Below are 21658 nucleotides of genomic sequence, written 5' to 3' on the forward strand. Positions count from 1 at the left end.
CTTTTTCGTAATACATACTTTTTATTACATTCCCGCTACAACACATACGGTCTTACGAATGGACATTCTTTACATCTGCAACAAACTTCGTGTTTAGTAACAGTTAACATATTTTCACGATGATGCGATGATAATTATCGTACATTTCTTATTTATTAGGTTCGTACATTAGATGACGCGTTATTATTGTTCTAAAAGGATGAACGTTAGTACAAAATGTTAATCGAAAGTAACGTAATTAGTCGGCATGTGGAGATATATCTTCTTTTAGAACTTCTATCAAGTATCGTACACTGAACGTGCTTTATACATGTACATATATACGTGGCAGCTAATGGCAGTGATTAAACAATTTAACACGTAACAAATTGACTACCGATACATATGTACATATTAAATAGACAAATTAAAGTTATCAGAAACGAAAGATTTCATCTGCTTTCCTTGAAACTCTCTGCTGTGAATTTTATCATCGTTTTTTCATACAACAACGTGCAATCAATCTTGTGTATTTACGTTCGTCAATATTCAAGCTGATCACGTAACTTTACGCGTTCGCCATACCAATTACGGGCTACGTCAAACAGCTTCGATTGTTTACGTAAAATGTTAGTGAAACTGAATATACAAGAAACAAAATGGATTGAAAATTACAGCGGTTTCCATGAATTGTAGAAACAGCTGATATCGTAGAAAAATCACCTATCCATACGCAAACAATCCGAGTTGTACGGAGAGAAAGAGATAGATAGATAGATAGAGAGAGAGAGAGAAAGAGAGAATGAGAGAGCAAAGACGAGACTATTGCATAGTATTTCTTGGCACAAAAATTCGTGAAAATATTTATGCCATCGGTAAATTAATATTGCTAAATGTATCTTATTAGAAAAATACAAAATTATACCGTCTGCCAGTATAGTACATACGTAAATATAACTTGGTGAATCAAATAATTTTCAAACGCACAGATATTACCATGTCGCAGAGAATATCGTGCATTTCAAAACTTTAGTTCATTAAGCCGTGATGAATAAACAGGTGAAAAATATCGTAATCAGCGTACAAAAGTCTTTTTCAAACGATGCTTCGATACGCGTTATTTACGCAGTAAGTTTCAAAGCGACGAAAAGTAAAGCGATCGCACGATATTTTATGAGACATTCTAATACAACGATCCGTATTGTAGGTCATCGATTATTTTCACAAACGGGAAGGCGATTCAGACGAACAAATAATATCCGAATAATATTTCCACACCTCGAATATCAAAGTTTACTAAAAAAAAGTAATAAATCGTATCGTTATTATCGATGCTTGATCGAATCGCTATATCGAAGAGCAATCAAAATCGTCCATTTTGTTTCTATTTGCATAAGAAAGAAAGAAATAATGCAGTTTCGAAAGCGCAACGTCATTCAGTTTTTCAAGTTTTTATGATAGAGCCGTAAAATGTTGACGATTAATTACCCTCGTGTACAAATTTTACAGATAATTACTCATTCACACACTGACTTCGCATTTATACGGTGTTCCTGTATTCGGAATCAATCAGTTGGACCTTCGACTCGTTAATCCGGATGCTCGAGCGGCGGAAGTCCCAGTATAAACTCACTGAGAGACGCGGAGCCGGTGCCGGTGTACGCCGTACGCCAACACGTTGAAGTAGAGTTTCCCCGACCTCAGATGAACACAATGAACCAGTTTACTGTGCGGTCGGCTTTAGCGATGGGCATCGGATTCAGGTCTGCTCGTGAAATAAATTTCAACCGGTGCGGTGCTACAAAACATCGAAAAGCTTCGAATCTTGCTCGAAATTAGAAATTTTAATTGATATCCAGGAATTGTTCGATATTTCCAAGTACAGATTTATGGAAGTTGAAATACTCGGAAGATTTTCTTTAAAATTCGTCTGGACGAAAAACCGCTTTTACTTGAAAAGTTTGCACGAATTTTCGCAGCGAGGGTAGGCTATATACAAGAACGTACTCCGCTATCCATCTTGTGATTTTACTTTTCCTCGATGAGTTAAGTAAAACGCAAACTGTCTAAAATAAATGGCGTACGATCCAACGCTTATTTGTATAAACGATGTATTGAAAATCTTTCGATATTTCTAGTCTTCTTAATTCCGAGCAATATTTCAAAGCGCTCTCTACTTCGAATTCGATCAATTCAAAGCGTTTCAAGTCTGCCGCTGCTCGTGTCCGCTGCGTTAGCGCTGGCGAAATCGCATTGAGTGTAACATCAAGAACATTGTAAAATTAATAGCGGACATGGCGGCGCGGCGTAGCGAGCGGTCGTTATAGTTTTCGATGTCTTTTTCCTCCCCGTAAAATACGACTTCGTTTCAGTCCAATTAGTCGGTCCGTCGGGAAACTCGAAGTCGGGAAACGCGACGATTCGAAAACTCGCGCGGATCACTCGTTGCAGGCGAGCGGCGGTGTGCCTAGCACTAGAACTTATCTAGTCTATTATACGTACACGGATATGTGATGGTCTCGTGTGTCGATCCGAGATCAACGGTCTGCCACGGTAAACTGTGTGTTGGGTAACTCTGGTCTCTCGTATATCCCCGAATTCGGCTCGGATTCGATGGAGAACCGTTCGACTCGATTCGAACTGTGGAATATTGGAATGAACGAGTGCCAGACAAATGGAATTCGTTTCTTTCTCGCGCGGATACTTTTTCAGGGATCTGTGGATAAATTTTACGTCGGTGAAGCGGAACGTAACAGAGCTCTGATTGTTCGAACGATGCACGACGTCCACGTTCAAACTGTTTTCTATCTTTTCACTGCGATTTTACAGCTCAGTAAATATTTATCGGAGGAACATTCGCCTCCACCCTCCAAAACTCCTCTCTCTTTTGTCTCTATTCTGATATATTGTGATTTGAAAAATGTTTTTTCGGACCGGAGATTTCGTAAAAAAATTGGAATTTTTGTTTCGCTACTTTAACATACCGCGTGTGGAAGTGTACAGGTTTTACGATTCGAAATACATACGTAATGTTTTTAGTTACCGAAAAGGAATTACAAAAGTGGACGAATTACGAGAAACTTTTGAATAATCGGTAGAGATATCTGGAAGACGACCGATGGTTTACGTTACAAAATTATAATTACTCGAAAATGCAAATTATTACTTGTAATGGACGCTGGAAATATTTTTATTGCAGGGAACGTATATATAGAAACGATTGCGAGCAATCGAACGACGAAAGCAGGTAGAATATTGATAAAATTTGTAAAATTTGTAAAACTATTGACGTATTTCGACCGATCATCTCGACGTGCGTATCTTTAACCGCGTGCAAACTCGAGGATTTCGTAAAATTAGGAAAAACTACTCACGAACTGATCGTGCGCGTTGCGTTTCGTCGATTTTGCTACTAGTCGATCGGCGGACTTTAAGGGAACCATCGCTTCGATGGAGTTCTAAATATTTGTCTGCTGGAAATTCAAGCGAACGCAAGCCAAAAGAAAAGCAGCAACTCTAGCTTCCGGTATTCGAAGGGAATACCGTGCCGTGAGGTTTTGTCGTAATATTCGGGTCACGGTGGATCCTGGAGCACGGGAAATATGTTGCTTCTTATCCAAGAATCCGCGAAGACCACGTTGCGTTGTTCACAACTTCCAGCAGCATAAGCGTTTCCAATTATTCGCCACTCGTGTTTACGCTTGATAAAATGCATGTTGAGGATAAGCGAAATAACGCGTTCCCATACTCTCGTACCACTGGTATACGCGCGTATTACCGTGTAAAATTTTGCTCGAGCTCCTGTACTTTCGAATTTCTCGACTTTACTATCAACGATACTGGCATATCGTTGCAAGCGCGATGGACACTAAACTGATGTTCTGACAACGTTATTCTCGATGCTAGGGAACTCGTACTTCTTTTCGGATCGGTTTCATGAATTTGTCGATCGAACGTCATTTACGTTTCACCACGATATGTAATGTCAATCAACGAATGTAAAAGTTTCCGTGCACACACGTATCGCATATGAAATAAATGTTTGCACGATCTTCGTCAGAACGTTCGACGATTCAAAATAAGAAAAAAGGTTATGTACATGTAACAAATTTATCGACATATGTATACAAATAATAAATTATATGATATATACAAAATTAATACGCGATACGATTGATATATATATAATAAATTTTATTTACAATTTAGAGGTAATAAGGAAATATTTCATTTTAACTTTAACCTCGAGCGTACTCGCGTTCTACTTGTCCGTCAGATAGTTTCCTATTCTACTTGTTACAACAGGCTGCCTCTTATACTATCTCCTTTACTCGCACGATAGTCTCCCCTCTCATCTGTTTCCATATCCACATTGTTATTTTGCTTGTCTCATTAGATAGACTCCTGCTTTTTCTTGTCATCATTGTCGTATTCGACGTTTATCTTGTCACGTAATGTAAGTGGAATAAGGTTTTGATCTATCATTTTAATCATTCTTCAAATGTTCACGTGATAACACAGACAGGGATATCTTTCTTTCAAGATTTCGCTATGAATTTCAAGCTTATTTACGACAGAAATTTACCGGAAGAGTCTTTTTAATAAAACACAATTTTAATTAACATCAACGCAACAGACTTATTTCACAAAGAAAAGCGCGTAATTAACTTCGAAATAAAGTTACAAAGCGCACTTTGAATACGGCAGTTGTCTTGCACTATGTACAAATAACGCGCAAGTGATTAAAAAGTTCATCAACGTTGTAATAAACCTTTTCGCAATTAAATATACGACGCACAACGAGAAAGACAATAGTTATTTTGTTTGTTTGCGAATATTAACTGCAAATAATTTATTATCGGTGGCAGCATGCAAACTTATTGTATCGTTGTAATTCAAACGACATAGAAAAGATTATTAGATCGTTTTGGAAACAACGAAACCAAATATTTCCATGTAGAAAATATAAATGAAAGATTACGCGAAACGAAAATTACACGAAAAATGCAGAAATTCATGCCAGTATATCGTAAACGGGACAAAAGCGGCTACGAAAATGTTCGTCCCGCAAAACGACCACGCATTTCTATGAAATTTTATGTAAAATGTTCGTAAGCAAAAATTTCGCGAGTCGTAGAACAATTTTCGATTAAATTCACTTTGTTATGAAAAATCTTCCGGAAATGAGCAATTACAAATTAGAAAACAGAAAAGAGAATAATTCGAAGCGCAACACGGTTCGAATAACGTTATTTGACATATTTTTAGCTACAAACAAAGCGTTTTAATCGAAAATAAACAATTTTAGGAACGCGATGTAGAAAATCTGAAGGGTTCTACGAATGTGCAATTTAATTTACTTTAATTCCATAATATAATTTTGGGCATTCTTTTTTAAAAATTTGTAAACCTTTTGTGTTCAGAAGTATAAGAAACACTTCAATAACTTCAATTCAAACACTGTTTCATCGAATTAAAAAAAATTACTTTGTACTCTTATTAAATGCTCGTGAAACATAAAAGTTACCGTGCGGCGTTTATCAATCTGGACAAAACAAAAAATCCTGTTTAACTGCTTCTTGCTGATCCTCTTATTAAAATTGTATTTATAGTTAACGACGAAATGTTTGTCAAATACAGGTTTCTTTTTATCTGTTTTAATCATATCTAGCTCATAAATCTAAACGTAGCAGCTCTTCTACCGAGCGGTGGCTAATCAAGTTACTATCGACAAATATTTGCAGTCTAATGCACTTAACAAGCTTTCCCCCAAAAGTAAGTATCATAAATATTCCCGTCGCACCAGTTCATCCGATCCCCCATCACCGATAGGAACAAACAGAAAATCGTGGGAATCCGTAAAACCTCTGGGTTAATAAAAAGAAGATATATTCTTATCCCACGCACATTAGATACCACGAACCGCTATAATCCAGCAATTTGTCAACTGACACGAATCCAAAGAATTTTCTTTCTTCCTCCGACACGTTTCAAACGAGACTGTAACTGCGATCCGTTCCATTTTTGCCCGACGGACGAGCAAAAATCGAGCAACTTTTATGCAGCGTTGCAAATTTTCTTATACCTCGAATCGATTGTTCGAAAAAGTTGCCGGTTCGTGGCACAAGGATAGCCGAAACGAAGGGACGCGTGGCGACGCAGGGCACACCGATACACCAACACCTATTAATTTCTCTGTTCCTTTCGCAGGTTGGTCGTTTGTCACTGTCAGGCGATACTATTAAACCAGGTGCTGCTACGTGCCGTTTGATCGCGAAAATTATTGCGGCTGCATGTGGAATTGTCACGGTACAAGTAGCGCTCATGAGGAACCGTCTTTTGTCGTGACAACATTAACGTGTACTCGCAAATTCTAGATGCCCGTGTACGTGTACGTTCTCGATCAGAAATAAGTCATTTTTGACGAGGTAGGTCGGCAATCATGTGGCATTACCAGCAATAAAGAGGCAATCGAGGATATTGGGTTACAAGCGTTCGTGGAAACGATCATTTTGTTAACTCTGACGCCTAGATGCACGATTTTATTAGCTTCTACTCGGAAATTTCCTCTTAGGATTTATATATGTAAATTGGCGCTACGTCGTTCACGAGTAAGTAACGTTCGATTGAAATTTATCGATAGAAAAATTTGACCGTGTTTCTTGCAAAAAACGTTCCATCGAGAAATATTGCCAGTTGCAATTAATCATGTGTGTGTGTGTGTGTGCGTTTGTGCGAGGAAAAGAGAGAGAGAGAGAAAGAGAAAGAGAGGCAGTTAGAGCGTTCACCCCCTAATTTTATTTCGCCCTCTCCATGAAATGAAACGTGTGGTTTAATTAAAAAAATATTTAATCGTAGACTTTAAACCTGTTAGGAATAAAAAACACAGTGTTCCATGGTTCATTTTTCTGAATGGTTCCGACCAAAGATAAGGTGTTTGACCGAAAGAACCTTATCGCGTAACAGTAACAACGCGTCTCGAAGAAAAATACAAAGCAAGATCTCTATGTGCGTTCTGAAGGTTTAATAATCCAAGTTCCACAAGTCGAGAATATTCTCCATCGGACAAGGTCTTTTGTATTACGAATCTAACGAGACTGGGATCGATCGGTACGCGAACATGTTCTGGAACAAAAGTTCGTCTCCTCTGGGTATCGTTCGAGTACAGAGCTCTCTGCATTTGTTTTAATGACAAACTCGACGCTGTTCGTCGCACTCTTTAAAGCACAACTTCGCTATCGTTCGCTAATGCGGAACGATTTAAAGGGCGTGCGCGTTTCATTTCGTTTTGTTCCGTTTCGTTTCGTTTCGCAACACGGCAATAGCAAGGGACGTTACCGAAAGAACGTGGCAGTGATCCAACTTGGCAGTTACTCGTTGTACTCGTTAATTACGAGAACGAGCCGTGCAGATCCTTGATTATCGCTGACGCTAAGAGTTCCTTGGATCGCACCGAGTCCAACTGCATCATACTAAATAGCCATTTACATGTGTCGAGTCCTCCTCTTCTCGAGATTTCGCTCCACTCGTTTCCCCTCTTCCTGCTGTACGAAATGAAAGGAGAATCACGTCCGCGAGTTTGTACGCGCCGCGTTACAAGCGAACTGACTCAACGTCTTCTCGGACAAAGTACCACCACTGAAAAACTGTTTCACTCGCGTCGCGTCGTCGTGATCGACTCGAAACATCTACGGATATCAAAAGAGAAACGGAAAGTGGCCACTTCCGAGCGATCGGTCTGGGAGACACCGTAGATTGACTATTCCCCAGATGGAAACGATTTGCACCAGCTAAAATGATCGATACATCCACGGAGAGCAGAAGCAGCGAGGAGTCAGTTCCACTGGGTCACTAGATGCCCGATACACTGGAGCTTTCGTTCGTTAGGAGTCTCCTTGATGGTCGCTGGCCTGGCTGCTTTCTCGTCGCTGTTCGGTTAAAAGCAAGATCGAGGGTGATATATAAAGGGTTGAAGGTGGTTGCTGCTGGTGAAGACGACGCTTCTTTCCTCGGTCTCGCTCGCTTCCTTTTTTCTCTTCTTCATCTTTTGTCTCTGTTCGATTACGTAAAGGAAAAGCGATGTTTGCTCGTGTCCTTATTGGAGGAAGGCTTCGTGATCGACCAGTCACCTCGCGAACGAACCGGCGTGCAGAAGCAACAGGAGCAACGCGAGTGTCCTCGTTGCCGCGCCGCTGTTGCTCGAGTTGCCGTGTTGCATGGCCGCTGGATGTTCTCCTGTAACAAGCAAAAAGCCCGGAATTACCTTGCGAACTAAATCAGTCACGACACATTTTGATTAACCTATGGGGAAGCTACGCGCGTTCACCGATTATTTCTTCTGCTTATCAGCTACTTCTGCAAGGTCTGTCGGCGACGTTGCCCGAATTTACGAATAATCGATTGTAACGAGACTGTGAAATCACGTTGTTCCCGAGGTCGACGTTCAATCAGAAAATTGGAAGCATCGACAACAAAGAGATCAAATATAGAAGCAAGATATACCACTATCTATCAACCGTTACTCGCGTCGAAAGTGTTTACAAAGAACGAAATGAAAATTGTCGATTCGATTTTTACTAGTTTTACTAGCAACTAGTTCGAGCGTAACGGGTTGGCTTTCGTACAACGTTGTTGAATGAAATTGCGCGCGTTCATCGAAACAAATATCGTTATCGATTTCCTACGAAATTTCCAACAATGGCTACGAATCGGTAGAGTACAAAGGATGCTGTACACATTTTTTTCCACATTTTCATTCTTCAACACGCGCGCGAGTACACCGCGTCGTCGACAACGCTGCATTAAACGACAAAGAGAAATACTAATAAATAACTGGAAGAAAAGCTCGCGCGCGGTGCAACGTGGCATTCTACCCGTACGATAGTTTATATAAGAGTTTCATTAAACAGCGCTCGACTCTGTTTTCGATCTACTCCGTTGGTTGTTCATCGGGTCTAGCTCTCTCCTACCGTCTCGTGTTCCTCGCATTTATGTGTGTCTTTGGGTTTATACTTGCAACGAGTAACGGCCCGGGGCAACGCCATGGCATTTCTGTCACGCGTATATTCTTGCCTGCTAAATGCGACAGGATGGCGCAGAATGCCGAGAAAATCGGCTACCAGGGGATAAGCCGACTGAATTGTTCGGGGATGACAAATATAGAGGCTCGTAGGAGTACCGCCTGGTATATACACTGTACACTGTACACTGGAGAGGCGCGCACCAACGTGCACGTGCACGTTATCAATTTGAGAACTGCTGCGTTCCACTTTACGATGCTTCGACCAACTTTTTGGCCAAATAGTTGGAGGAACGCGTTGTTATCGTGCGCTCCGACCAGGGGGAATCGAATACGCTGCCGAATGTATATTGGAACGTGTGCGTTGCTTCGAATCGAATTTTCCGAGTTCCGATTGAAAGTTACGTGGCTGCGTATTGTCGAGGAAATTTCCCCCATCACCAGCAACGTAAACGCACGGTTAGTCGTATCGTTATTGGACGGTAGCAGTTTCGCGTTGGGATTACGCCAGGCGAACCTCGCGGTCTGTCAAAGAACGACAAAACACATTTTTCAAAATTATCCGACCAATTTATTTACCCACGCGTAAGTTTTTGTCTTCGATGGGCTCAAACCTTAAGATCGAGGTATATTGGAACTATTTTAAAAGTTTCTCGCGTTTCTACGATGTTTGCTTTTAAGGCAATAAAATGGCTTTTAGTGACGATCGATGTGTTTTAATTTCATCCTCAGAACCGACTTTTTTTAAAACTAGCGAATTTAGACCTGCATAGTTGACCGATCAAGTTTGGATCGTTAAAAGCTACCGAGTATTTGGAACGTAAATAAATAAGCTAATTTGAATAAACGAAAAAGATCTACTATCAGTGGTTATCCATTCGTTAGCCATCTAACCAACAGAGAACTGAAGTTTACGCCACGGTCGTTTTAAATTTCTCAATAAGATTCGAAGATCGTCTTAAAGAAGGTAGCCTGGACTATACGATATTTAGAAACTTCACAGGTGGCGTATAAAATATACAAACGATGTAAACATTGTAATTGTCATTAGCGTATGAAGCGATTTAATAACATTTCTGACGTTATTCGTGTAATTGCTACGATTATACACCCCCTTAATTTAATTTGCTAATTTATGTTCTCTCTAGAGGTGGTTTGCCGATACTGAAAATTATCACGATATACTCTGGAAAATCATGAAATACAAATAATTTTAATCGAGTTATTAACATTATTGCATATTATTAAGGGCGTATTCGATATAATACATTAATTATTACGTATCAACGAGACAATTTAATTTAAACTTCTGATGATCGCGTGCATCGAACTTAGTCAACGTATCCGTCAACGAGCACATTTTTTTACTGATAAATATTTTGACATCTATAAAAAGTATGTAAATAGATGAAATTTCGACTTACGATCGTGCGAAACGTCAATACGCGAACATACGAATACACGATATCGACGATTAAACATATGGGGAATTCAAATAAAAGAAACATATCGCAGTACAAATTTTTACATTTATATTTTCTTTGATGATGGAACGCGTTCGTCAATGTTTATAAAGTTCTATCAATTTGAACAAGAATTTAACGCTACTTTTCAAAGAAATTTATCCATGGCGGAAGAGAATCGAGTTCACATACCGAATTTACCAAGTTTCGGCGTGACTATCAGAAAATTGGAAAGGCTTATACAAAGTATCGGGCAGAAAATTCGAATATCCGTTGCAGCATGTAACTGGAGCCGGAGGGCACTCCTACGACGAACACCTCTGAAATTTCGCCTTTCCTTTCCTCGAATATATTTTTTCTCGGAACGTTCCGCGGCGACTCGGCCTAATTTACGGTGGGCGATTCGACGAACGGCCGCGCGTTGCAAGAAGCACTCATTTTTCAGTGAAAACGACCATCAGCATTTCACGGAAAAAAGTAGCAAGCCACAGCTGCGAAGCGGCGACGAGTCTCTGTCGTTGCAAATGTATTGGCAACAAGAACGGTCAGCTTTTACTCCCGACGTTGACTGAATCGAATTTAATCTCATTTGTTGACGAAAGCTCGCTTGTCTCGAGAGTTCACCATGCCTCATCTTTCGTTGCTTATCCTGTCTTTCCTATTTTTCTCTATACCGATTACATAGTTGAACGTCTAATGAATCACCGCGGTAGTAACTTCGCTACTAATATTTAATATCGAAGCCAATGGAGGACGGAAAGGATAGAAAAACTTTTGGGACAACGGTTAAACGTCGAATAATTTATTACCGCGTCGAAGGACCGACAGTTTTCTTCGTTCGATTCTAAGTAAATAGGCGAAATGTCACGAATAATTCGCAAAAGTTTTCAAACGTAACAAGACCGTATTCGTCGTACGTTCGTGTCGAGTGTCGAGAGTGCAACGTTTAGACGCGCGTCTGATTGTAGACGTTGCATTGTCGGAATAACGGGACACGGACCAAGGCAGGTAGAGTTCCTATGGTTTGTCCAAAGCGTCGATCGACATTTGCCAGGGCCATGGGTCTTGTCGCAAAACAACCTCTTACAGAATTCCGTCGAGCACCAATCTCCGAGGACAAGAATAGTCCACTTACCCTCTTTTTCTGAGAAACGCATTGGAAGGATGAAAGAGGACAGAGCAGAGACTGCACGGCTCCGTCTAGGGACACCGTGTTAGTTTCTGGAACTTGCCCTGACAGAATAAACAGAATCAGAGAGCAGCGCAGTTCGATTCGGCAAAAGTTATTGCCGCAATCAGGCTTCGGTTGTAAAGTTTTCAAAGAGCAATTAGATTCGAACTATCATCCTAAATTATCAAGTGTTCGCTATTCTTATTAAGTACACCAGTAATAATCTGTATATTGTTCACATTTGTCGTAACTGTACACAAAACATATCGTACGATACCCTGTGGTACTCGACGAATAGCAATTGCCAAGTCTTGATAAAAATTTAATAGAACGGCTTTTATATAAGTACGTCGATATTTAACGATTGATATCAAGAATCTTGAACGATCAAAGCAAATACATATAATAAAGAAGAATTTCGAAGTATTATTATTGATTATTTTGATTCATATTATCTATAAATAAATATTCAATATACATAAATATTTAACAGGTCAGCTAAATATTCATGATTTATCGTGGTAGATGAACGATCATTGGTTTAGAATAAAAAGCACGATATATATTGTGTCTGAGAATATTTTCTTTCTTGTTGTAAAGGAATAATCACAAATTGTACGTATTTTTTATACGATGATACGTATTTTTCTTTCATTTAAATCGCTTTAGGTATTGTTCGCATTTACGGCTACTGGAAGATCATAGGCTTTAAGCATTTTCGCGCACCAATTCAGCACAAAGGATCTCGTTAAATTAGAAAGGCTACGGAAATTTCGAAATTCTCGGGTAGGATGTCTCTTGAAGTCTCTTTTTAAAAGGATGAAAAAGTTTATGGAATCCGTCAGGAACACAACAACTCGGCAAAATACACTTGTCTCGCTTTAATTTCAGAGAAGTACACTGCATCCTGCCAACTCGTCCCAAGTATTTTACGAAGGAGCACGACATTTTCAACACGTGTCGAGGCTGCGACTTTCCTCTGGAAATTTACGAGACAATTTTGACAATTGTGATACATGTTTTCGAAATGTCTTTCTGTTATTGAATGTACGTATGCATTTTGCACGGATGCGCGAGGAAACAATATTAAAGAACGTACGTACGTTCTCGTTCGAAAACCGATCAGAAACGTCGTCGAATTTTATTATATAGAGAGCTATATATAGAAATCGGAAGAGTAGGAGAAGAGTTACTTAATGCTTTGTCAAATCTACGAGAAAGTTTCTTGAAAACGTTTGCGATTTATGACGGCCTCGCGGCTCACGGGACTATTATCCTGGAAAATATCAAGTTCTTGAGCAAGCTCGTTCAAGATTTTAACAGGTAAAGTAATCCGCCATACGAAAGAGATCTACGTGCTATTACGTTACCTTGCGACACTCGGATAATATTAAATTACCTACTGTACATAAAATGTTTGGCGCACTTTTAACGGTATACGTACGTACACATAAGATATAACTAACTAAATAATAAATACGTAAAGTAAGAAGTTGGATGCAACTTGAATCGATTTAAACGAAATAATAGAGCGTATAGGGTATAAATCGAAATGCAACGGCGCGATAATTTATGTCGATGATATCGTTAGTTGGTCGATCGAAGTATTACATAGTAGCTGGAGTGCTGGTTAGAATAACGTGCATACGTTACGTAATCCATCTAGCGTATTCCCAAGCAGTCTCGGCATAAACTTCTTAATGTACATCCTGGATGTACACTGCACACTGTGCACGCATGCTGTTGAATAACAGATGCGAGCTCACCTCGCGCCAATTGCGTAGAAGAAAATTCCTTGCTGGAAAAGGGAGGCGTAGCATGGGGCAGCGGTAACGTTCCTCCGTAAGAAGAGCACGTAGCTGAGAAGGGAAACTCCGTAAAGTAAAGGTTGGAACACGGTGGCGGCAGGACTAAACGGCGGAGAACAAACTGCGCTTCCACGGGCATTAATCAAGGCTGGAAATCGCGAGAAAGTGCTTAGGATTTCGAGGGTTTGAGCGAAGTAACCGAAGCTTACGTAACGTTGGCTGTGTATCGGCGTGTGCAGACTGTCGGCTCACGGTTTATGCTTCGTTTTAATGCTTCTACACCGATGTGCATAATCTTGGTTTCCTTTTGGTGCCAAGTTCACATTCTTGCGTATGTTGCGGTTTCCGTATACTACGTGTCATGCTCGTTCTAGTGTATTTACGCCGTCTTCTCACGATCCTTACCATACCTACGACTGTCGTTAACATCGAGGATTTGGCTTATTACACGCATCTACGCGAACACGGTCGAAATTAATTATACGATACTGGTAACAAAGGCACCGATCTACGACAGACTCGCGACATCTGAAACGCTTTCCAATTTACAACGGAGACTTTTACGTAGCAACTTGCGACGTTCACTATTTACGTAGAATATAAGTCTGACGATATTTGACGAATTATTTGTAACATACAGTTGGAAGTATATTTTATTTTGATAAGTAGATACGTATTTCGTTCGTCGATCGCGCAGCAGAGATTGACAAAGATCTCTCGTAGAAAAGAGTATTTATTTGATGGATGCTAACATCCAGGTGGCACAGTCTCAACAGCATCATCAATTTTCAGTGAAATCACACGTGAGTTCGCTCCCATGTTGCGTACCACAGCAGTTCGCTGTTAGAACCAGCGACAATCGATATTAGGCTATAAGGAGTTAATTTAACTTGGCAAACTTAAGGACAAACGCAGCTATTCTCATCATTTTGCGCGCATCATAGCCAGTGCAGACTGAAATCGTTCGTACCAAATGGAAAATGAACGCGGATGTCACACGTGTACGACACGTGTTTACGATATTCGTTTCATCGAATAATTGATTATCGATTATCAAAAATAGTGAAATACGTTTCGCTCGGGTTTGGTGATTCAGCGTGATTGAAATTGGCATAAACTTGCGTTATACGTTACGTTTATACGTACAAGGATATTTGCGAGAAAAATAAACGGTGGATATGTTGTAAAAAATTGTGTTTTTTCCTGGATTCAAGTCGAGGCACATAAATAACGTACTCTGATAAAATTAGTTTGGCCAAAAAATACTTTTCGGATGAAGGTGTATCGAATTACATCAGTGGTAGCAAAGGTTGGACTTTTGGACACGTATCGTACGTGAAAAGTTCAAAGAGTGCAATTTTCCTGTGCCTTTACCACGTAGCCCGGTTTGAGTTCCAGTAATCCAATCAAATCTGGAGACGTAAAGAGAGTCTTGCCGCGTTTGCACTGGCCCGAGTTTACAGATGATAAAAACATTCGAAATCGGAAAAACTTGGGCGCCAGCGAGACTCTTGGAAAAATCGTCACGAAAGTCGAGTCGAGGATACTTTCAACGAAAGAGCAATCTAACCAGAACTGTCGAGAACGGGCACACAACTTTCTCCAACTAGAAACAGAAAAACTTCATAAAGAAGAATGATCGACGCGGCCGACCGTGTTCCATTTTAGGTAGATTATGTTCAAAACTTGTGATTATACAATTGGTGCGTATAACGTTATGATTTAACGATTCAACGTTTAACTTTTACCACTTTATAAATCGCACAAACGCTACATTCGTGTCGTTGGCATTTATATTTGTTCGACGTAACGAATGAAAATAATGTTCGGTTGCGAAGCGTGAATTATTTTATCGAATAGAAGAAGTTGGTGTTGGCTTGAAAGCGAAGATAATTATACGCTGAAACGGAGCAAGGGAGCAAGAAAGGCGAAGGTGAAATTTCTTTTCAGCGTAAAGCGTTTCAATCAAAATGTAATTTTGTAGCCAAGAGATGCTGGATTACAGGTAAACCGTTTAACCAAGAAGTTTCTTGAACTGAAGCTTGGTAAATACTTGTAATGCTATAATACCTACCTTACAGTTGCGACATTAACATTCAACTGCGAAACAAGTTGTTCCGATTAGAATCACGAATTGTAATTATACGCGAAGAATGAATTCAGATGGTCTATGTAATTTCGATATAAAGCTACATAACGACGAAATAAACGAATCAAATTTTCAGCAAATGTATATTTAACTCTCATATTTCTTTTTTTATTGTCTCAAGAATTAATTATTCGAGTTCCGTTATAATTACAGGCAGGGAATTTTGCCGTGTAAGCATTTGAATTACACGTTATATAAATCATGGCCCGACTTGTGTCAAGTTTGCTGCAACTAACCGACAGTTGCATTTTATAGTGAATAGTTGCGGCGTGGTATGAATCAATATTAGCTTTACGGCGAAATTATTACTACGCATATTAATGCTAATGTTTATCATTCATAGTATGGTCGCATTTATGTCACCACGAGTGATACTCAATATATGGACAAGTATTGTCAGTAAAATTGTACTTAACGTATCGGTCGCACTTGCAATTAGTTTCAGAAGCGTCGAATTTTGTCATATAAGTAATACACGCCGTTGAATAATTTATGTCATCCTCAATGGATGATTAATCCTATGTTCGTAAAACGAACACATGTACTACGGACACGTTAATTTATACGCGCTTAATTCTTGTAACAAGGCAATCAATAATATTACGGCGCGGAATCATTCGCGTGATTCCATAAATATTAATTCCGCTGTAGATCTATAAATTGCAACGGTATGCATAATACATTATACATAATTATTATTTTACTTCTTGCGAACAGATTCTTCGATAATATTCCGGGCCAATAACTTTCTCAAATGTAATGTTGAACGTTCGAGTAATTTTTCTAGTCACAGATACGATCGAGTTTATAGTAAATGTACTGTAAACTCTATACATGTATGCGTATAGTAACTGCATTTAATATCGAACATCTGAATAATCACCTTGAACGCTCCCCAAAAGAGGAAACATGCTTTTCCTTCAATGAAATTAGCGTTAAAACACGACGACATTAATAGATACCCGTACGTTAGTAGTTAATTACGCAAAAGTTTAAGCGTCTTAAAATCATAGTAAAAGACGTAAAAAAAAGGTCAAATGTAGCGACTTAAAAAAATGGTGCCTAGTATAGAACATCTAGGAAATTTGCAAGGAGCCTAAAAAAACTGTATTTTTATTATAAAAATTATATCTGAATAAAAGGGACATGCAAACAAATATCATCCTTTCTTTTTATCTTGTATAATGTTATATCAATTTTCTTCGTCTTCTACACGTTGAATACGTGAATCACGTACCTAAAGCATATCCTTTGTGATTCTAATGAAAACAGCGAACGCATTGGACCCAGTTTTCGCTATTGTAATATAAGAATAAATGCAATTCTGTATCATTATAGTCAGTAGCAGCGCCATTGATATGTTGCGTGTTAAGTACACTCAACGTGTTCCATATCGGATACATGAGTATTTCATCGAAAAAATAACAATTATATTAAAAAAAAAGAAAAAAACCAATTCAACGGTAAATTTCCTTTCAACGATCAAAAATAAGCAAACCTCAAATACCAATATGCTTGTCTTTTGCTCTTAATATTATTAAGAATTTATTTGAATTTTTCGCTTTCTAATATTTTACATTATTGATTTCGTTAGTTACTTGCCGCGATGTTGCAGCGTTTCATAGTAAGCGCAGTTACCGTATCATCGAATTATTTTATAATTTTACCGATGTGATTTATAGACTTGCTCCTTGCTACATCGTATTAAACACTTCGATTGTGGATTATTGCATGTTTCGTGGACGGAAAGTGTTCCAACGAAAGGAAATTGCGAGTTCACGAGATCGAGGCTAATTTTCGAGCAAACGCGATCGTAGGAACGATCACGAGAGAGAAGGTAAAGAAAACAAAAAGACAAGTTTGGAATATTTTCTTTTCGTTTCTGGTTCGACGGTAAAAGTATTTTTAATTAAAGAGTTCTTTCGTGGCTCGAGGCAGTTGTAAAAAGTCTTAGCGTACGGTTCTATCGAATTTCGAGCGAAAATCGATACCTAGGACACGGTAATTAACAAGTTTAAGATGAAGTTTAAAAGCCCGTCGACTTGCCTCGTGTTTCAACGTAAACCGTATCGTTCGAAATTCGAAAATGTGAACGAAGGAAAAACGAAAAAAAAAAAAAAGAAAAAAACGAGGAGAGATGGAAGAGAGAGAGAAGGAAACCATTCTTGACACTCGGTCGGATCTCACGTACCATCAAGCAAATAACGTTTCGAGCCTTTCTCACAAATAAAACTGTCGAGAGTTTCGTAGCGTTCGTTTTTAATTTTCCGGCGAAAGACGAAATTGAATCTGCAGAGTGAATAAAGTATGCAAGCGTTCCGTCGAGATCTGACCAGCCAAGTAAATATTTAATTAAATTTCTCAACAGCCGCGGCTTGAACACTTGCGTTGTTTCCACGCCTCGTTTAAAACACCGTGTCTCTATTTGATTACGTTCCTCCTTCAATTCCTGCTGTTACTTCTCTAGGATCTAATACGCTCTCTATCCCTGTTTCATCACTTTCTGTCCAATTATTCTGCCTGAATGATTTCACTGGATCTTCCGTATTTTCATTAACGCATACTTTTTTCTTCTTTCTTCTATTTTATCTATCCATTTAATGTTTTTTAGTTTCTTGGCTTCACTTTTATAACGATATGGATTAGCTTTCAAAAAAAATGTTAGGGGACCACGGGAGAAACGTACTCTACCGAGCAAAAGATACCCCGTTTCTCTGTTACTTCCTTTTTACCCCTTTTAGGATGAAACTTTTCAAAACCGCTGAGAAACTCGTACAGATTTTTAAAAGACACCTATGCGTCAAAAAGGAACGTTGTAACTCCAAAGGGACGGTTCTATAATTGAAGTCCGAATCTAAATTCAGCCCTTCAGGGGTTGAGCAGGGCAAAATCCTGAATTATGTTTCTATGCATTTGTACGGGTAACGTTTCTAAGCTAAACCCAAATCGGAATCTCATCCGGTCAAAGAGATATCGGAGAATCCGTAAAAACACATTTTACCTCTTTTCATCTCTTTAGGGGATGAATTTCAAAAAATCCCTTCTTAGTGGGTGCTTGCGTCATGGAAGAAATATATTTCCCGAATTTCATGTTCCTAGGCTTAGGAGTTTAGACTGTGCATCGATGAGCCAGGACATTCGATTTTATATGTATAGATAAATATATGTAGTATCGGGAAAAGGGCCTAATAAACATCGAGTTAACCATGAACAATGTCGCGAGAGCGGAGGCGCCGTCGGGCCCATAAAATGTGTCACCGGTCTTTTCAAGTGCATTGTTTCGTAGAAAAGGCCTACGTGACCCTGGCCCCGAGCGTCTGCGGAACACGCGTGTGGTGGGCCTAGGAAAAGACAAAGGGATGCCAGAACGGCCAGAATGCGAGTGGAGAAGTGCAGTCTGAGTTGAGAGGTCACGGTGTGTGAATCGGGAAGTCAAGGCGTGTGTGATAATGATACGTACGACGATATTGTAATCGGTTTTTGTTACTGAGTATTGCTTATTAAACTACACTAAACCCTAATCAAATCATCATTATTTGTCCTTACTCTAAGATCCATAAGTTACTACATATATATATATCGAAATCTCAATATTTGTTTCTTATTCTAAATTTGTAGCTCACACGATAATCATTTTTTGTTTCTGATATCGAGTGTGCCACCCGGAAGGATATTTTTCAAGGCGTTCTCCTTATACGATGGTGCAATTTCGCAACGAATTTTTACTTACATTTTTACTTACTGAAAAAATATTGTGTTATAAAATGACGATAGAATAAACAAGTATTTTTTGTTAAATTTCCGAAAAAAATAGGTTTTCCTCCAAATATTGATATTTGTGTCACGCTACGAAAACGAAGTGTACGGTTCCATTTAAGAAAATAGATCTTGTTGAGAAATTGTATTGCGTGAACAGTAGCCCTTGGCAGTGCCTTTCTTTATTTCGTACCGGTCATTCAACGCGGATAAATCGTTGTTAACAACATTCTCTGTCGTATAGTCATAAGCGGTGAAACAATTGCACCCATCGGTAGATTGCACCACCTTTATAACGAACGTTCGATGCAGTACCAACATCACAATTAAGTTATATCTGTATATGAACATACACATGCACTTAGTATCATTTATCTCGTATCTCGAAACTCTATATTGCCGAAGCTGACTGCTAATCTAACCAAGAGTGACACACGTGTTCATTCTACGATTGTAACGTTGCGACATATTATATATCGTTAATACGAGTATATTCATGTAATACGTAAAAACATAGCGATGGTTCAAACTTGTAGCTGCTGGTAGTACCGTTATGGAGATTGGGAACTTGAAGGGTTAGAGAAAAATGGAAAAAGGGAGGAATGAGTTTTGTCCGGATCCTGTTAGAGTACTCGTCGGTAAGGCTATCTGGTAAACCCGTGCCTGAGACACCGGAATAGGAGAGGTCATATCGGAAGTTGTATTTATGTTGAAGAACAGATAGCTACTCGGAGTTATCGCTTGTGAGAAAACGTCTACGCGTCGTAGTAGCAGAGTAGAAAGCGTCGCTACACCGTCATCGTTGAAGAAAATATTCGCGATAAATCCTGAGATTAGATGGAGGAAACATTTTCCAGACACCTGTTGTTACTGCTTTTCAACTTTAAAATTATATTCCGGCTGATCTAGAGGATTTATTGTGCTTTGTGAACAGGAAACATCTGTGTGTTTGATCAACGATAATGCAGCAAATAAATATGTTATAGCTATAAGAGCAACAAACGCTCATAGAAAATCCCATCTTGATATAACAAAAGTTGTATTTGTTTCTTTTTAACTTCAGCAGTCTCGTTATTTTGAAAATTGTGAAAGTTTGCTCTACCATTCGAGAACTTTAAAACTGTTCTCCTCTGACAATTCGATTTAAAATTCTTAAGCTCTACTTTTATTAGAAATTTTAAAGTTTACTCTGTATCATGTTGCTTCTTAAAATATTCTTTACGAGATCTATCGTTCCTTCTACTATCTCCTACATACTATCTAGAGATAGCGAAGAAGTTTTCTTAATCAATTTGCATTAGCTTAATGCCTTCGTTACTTTAATATCTTTCCTTTTATAATCGTAATGAGCCATTAAAGTAAAACCTCTCGGAGCTTTCCTATTTGCCCAGCAGCATTTTTAACATTTAACGATAATCCTGCGATTGATAGAACCTCGATTTATTACGCGTCCTGCAACTAAAATTAGATATTTCAGAAGAGACCTTGTTACGCGTACAAAGAGCTACGTGTTGTCAATACGATAATATTCCATCTTCGGCATATTCAAACATCGACAGAAATTAAATAATCGCAATTTACGTGCGTTACATGGTCTTTTACACGTTAGCTCGCCCACTTTTCTAGTCAAAATCAATACGTTCGATGAACTTCGTTCGAAAATTGTTTCTAAATACCCGTGGCTCAGCAATTAGCATTCAATTACTGCGTTAAAACTCGGAAACCGTTTTAAAAGACCGTCTCGCGTGAAGCGTGCTTGCAACAATGACGCGAAATAAAAGAGGAATAGAGCGAGGAACTATTCCACGAAATTTTCGCTACGAGATTTAAAACGAATAAAGGGCGGTGTAAGTATAACGTCGTTATGCACGACATAATGGGTTGCCGCTTTAGCATACAGTATTTATCTTACCGGTATGTTGCGGCTTGAACCTGTTACACGGCACATTTGCTTAAGTATCGGAGAAAAGCTGGCCTATCTGGCAATCTTTTTATTCCTTATTTTCGTTAGCTAATTATCCTGCAGTCGTAACCTTCTCTCCCGTAACATTAGCAGCCCTTTTAAATCTTCGTTGCAAGACACGCAGCTGGAAAAACATCCTTGACAATGAAAAATTAACCAGACGTAGATTGGCCGCAACGGGGAGACGCGTTGAAGAAGAAATCGACTGTGATTTCAATTTGCAGTGTATTAGCCAAGGTACTCGAGCGGAAGTGATCGTTGCTGTATTTCAACGATCGCGCTGTTTGAGCCAAGCCGAGAGTTTTCCTTGGCAAAGTAAAAGATGTACCAGAGTACGAACTTAAGAAATA

At 39.1% G+C, this 21658-nt stretch overlaps 1 protein-coding gene across 6 annotated transcripts in view; it reads right to left on the bottom strand.

Annotated features, from left to right (window-relative positions):
• Positions 1-5435: 5435 nt before the first annotated feature.
• The window catches only part of LOC138187539 (protein amalgam), a 263392-nt gene continuing 247169 nt past the window's right edge, over positions 5436-21658 (bottom strand). For 5 of the 6 annotated variants that reach the window (XM_069128461.1, XM_069128457.1, XM_069128458.1 and 2 more), the window contains one exon: positions 5436-8214. In XM_069128461.1, the coding sequence (XP_068984562.1) occupies positions 7863-8214 (352 nt within the window). In that variant the 3' untranslated portion in view covers positions 5436-7862. The remainder of the gene's footprint in view (positions 8215-21658) is intronic. The other variant, XM_069128462.1, reaches the window with a different exon arrangement.

Source organism: Bombus flavifrons, chromosome 15 (assembly GCF_040668555.2).
Source record: "Bombus flavifrons isolate JBK064 chromosome 15, iyBomFlav1_principal, whole genome shotgun sequence".
In the NCBI taxonomy this organism is placed as follows: domain Eukaryota; kingdom Metazoa; phylum Arthropoda; class Insecta; order Hymenoptera; family Apidae; genus Bombus; species Bombus flavifrons.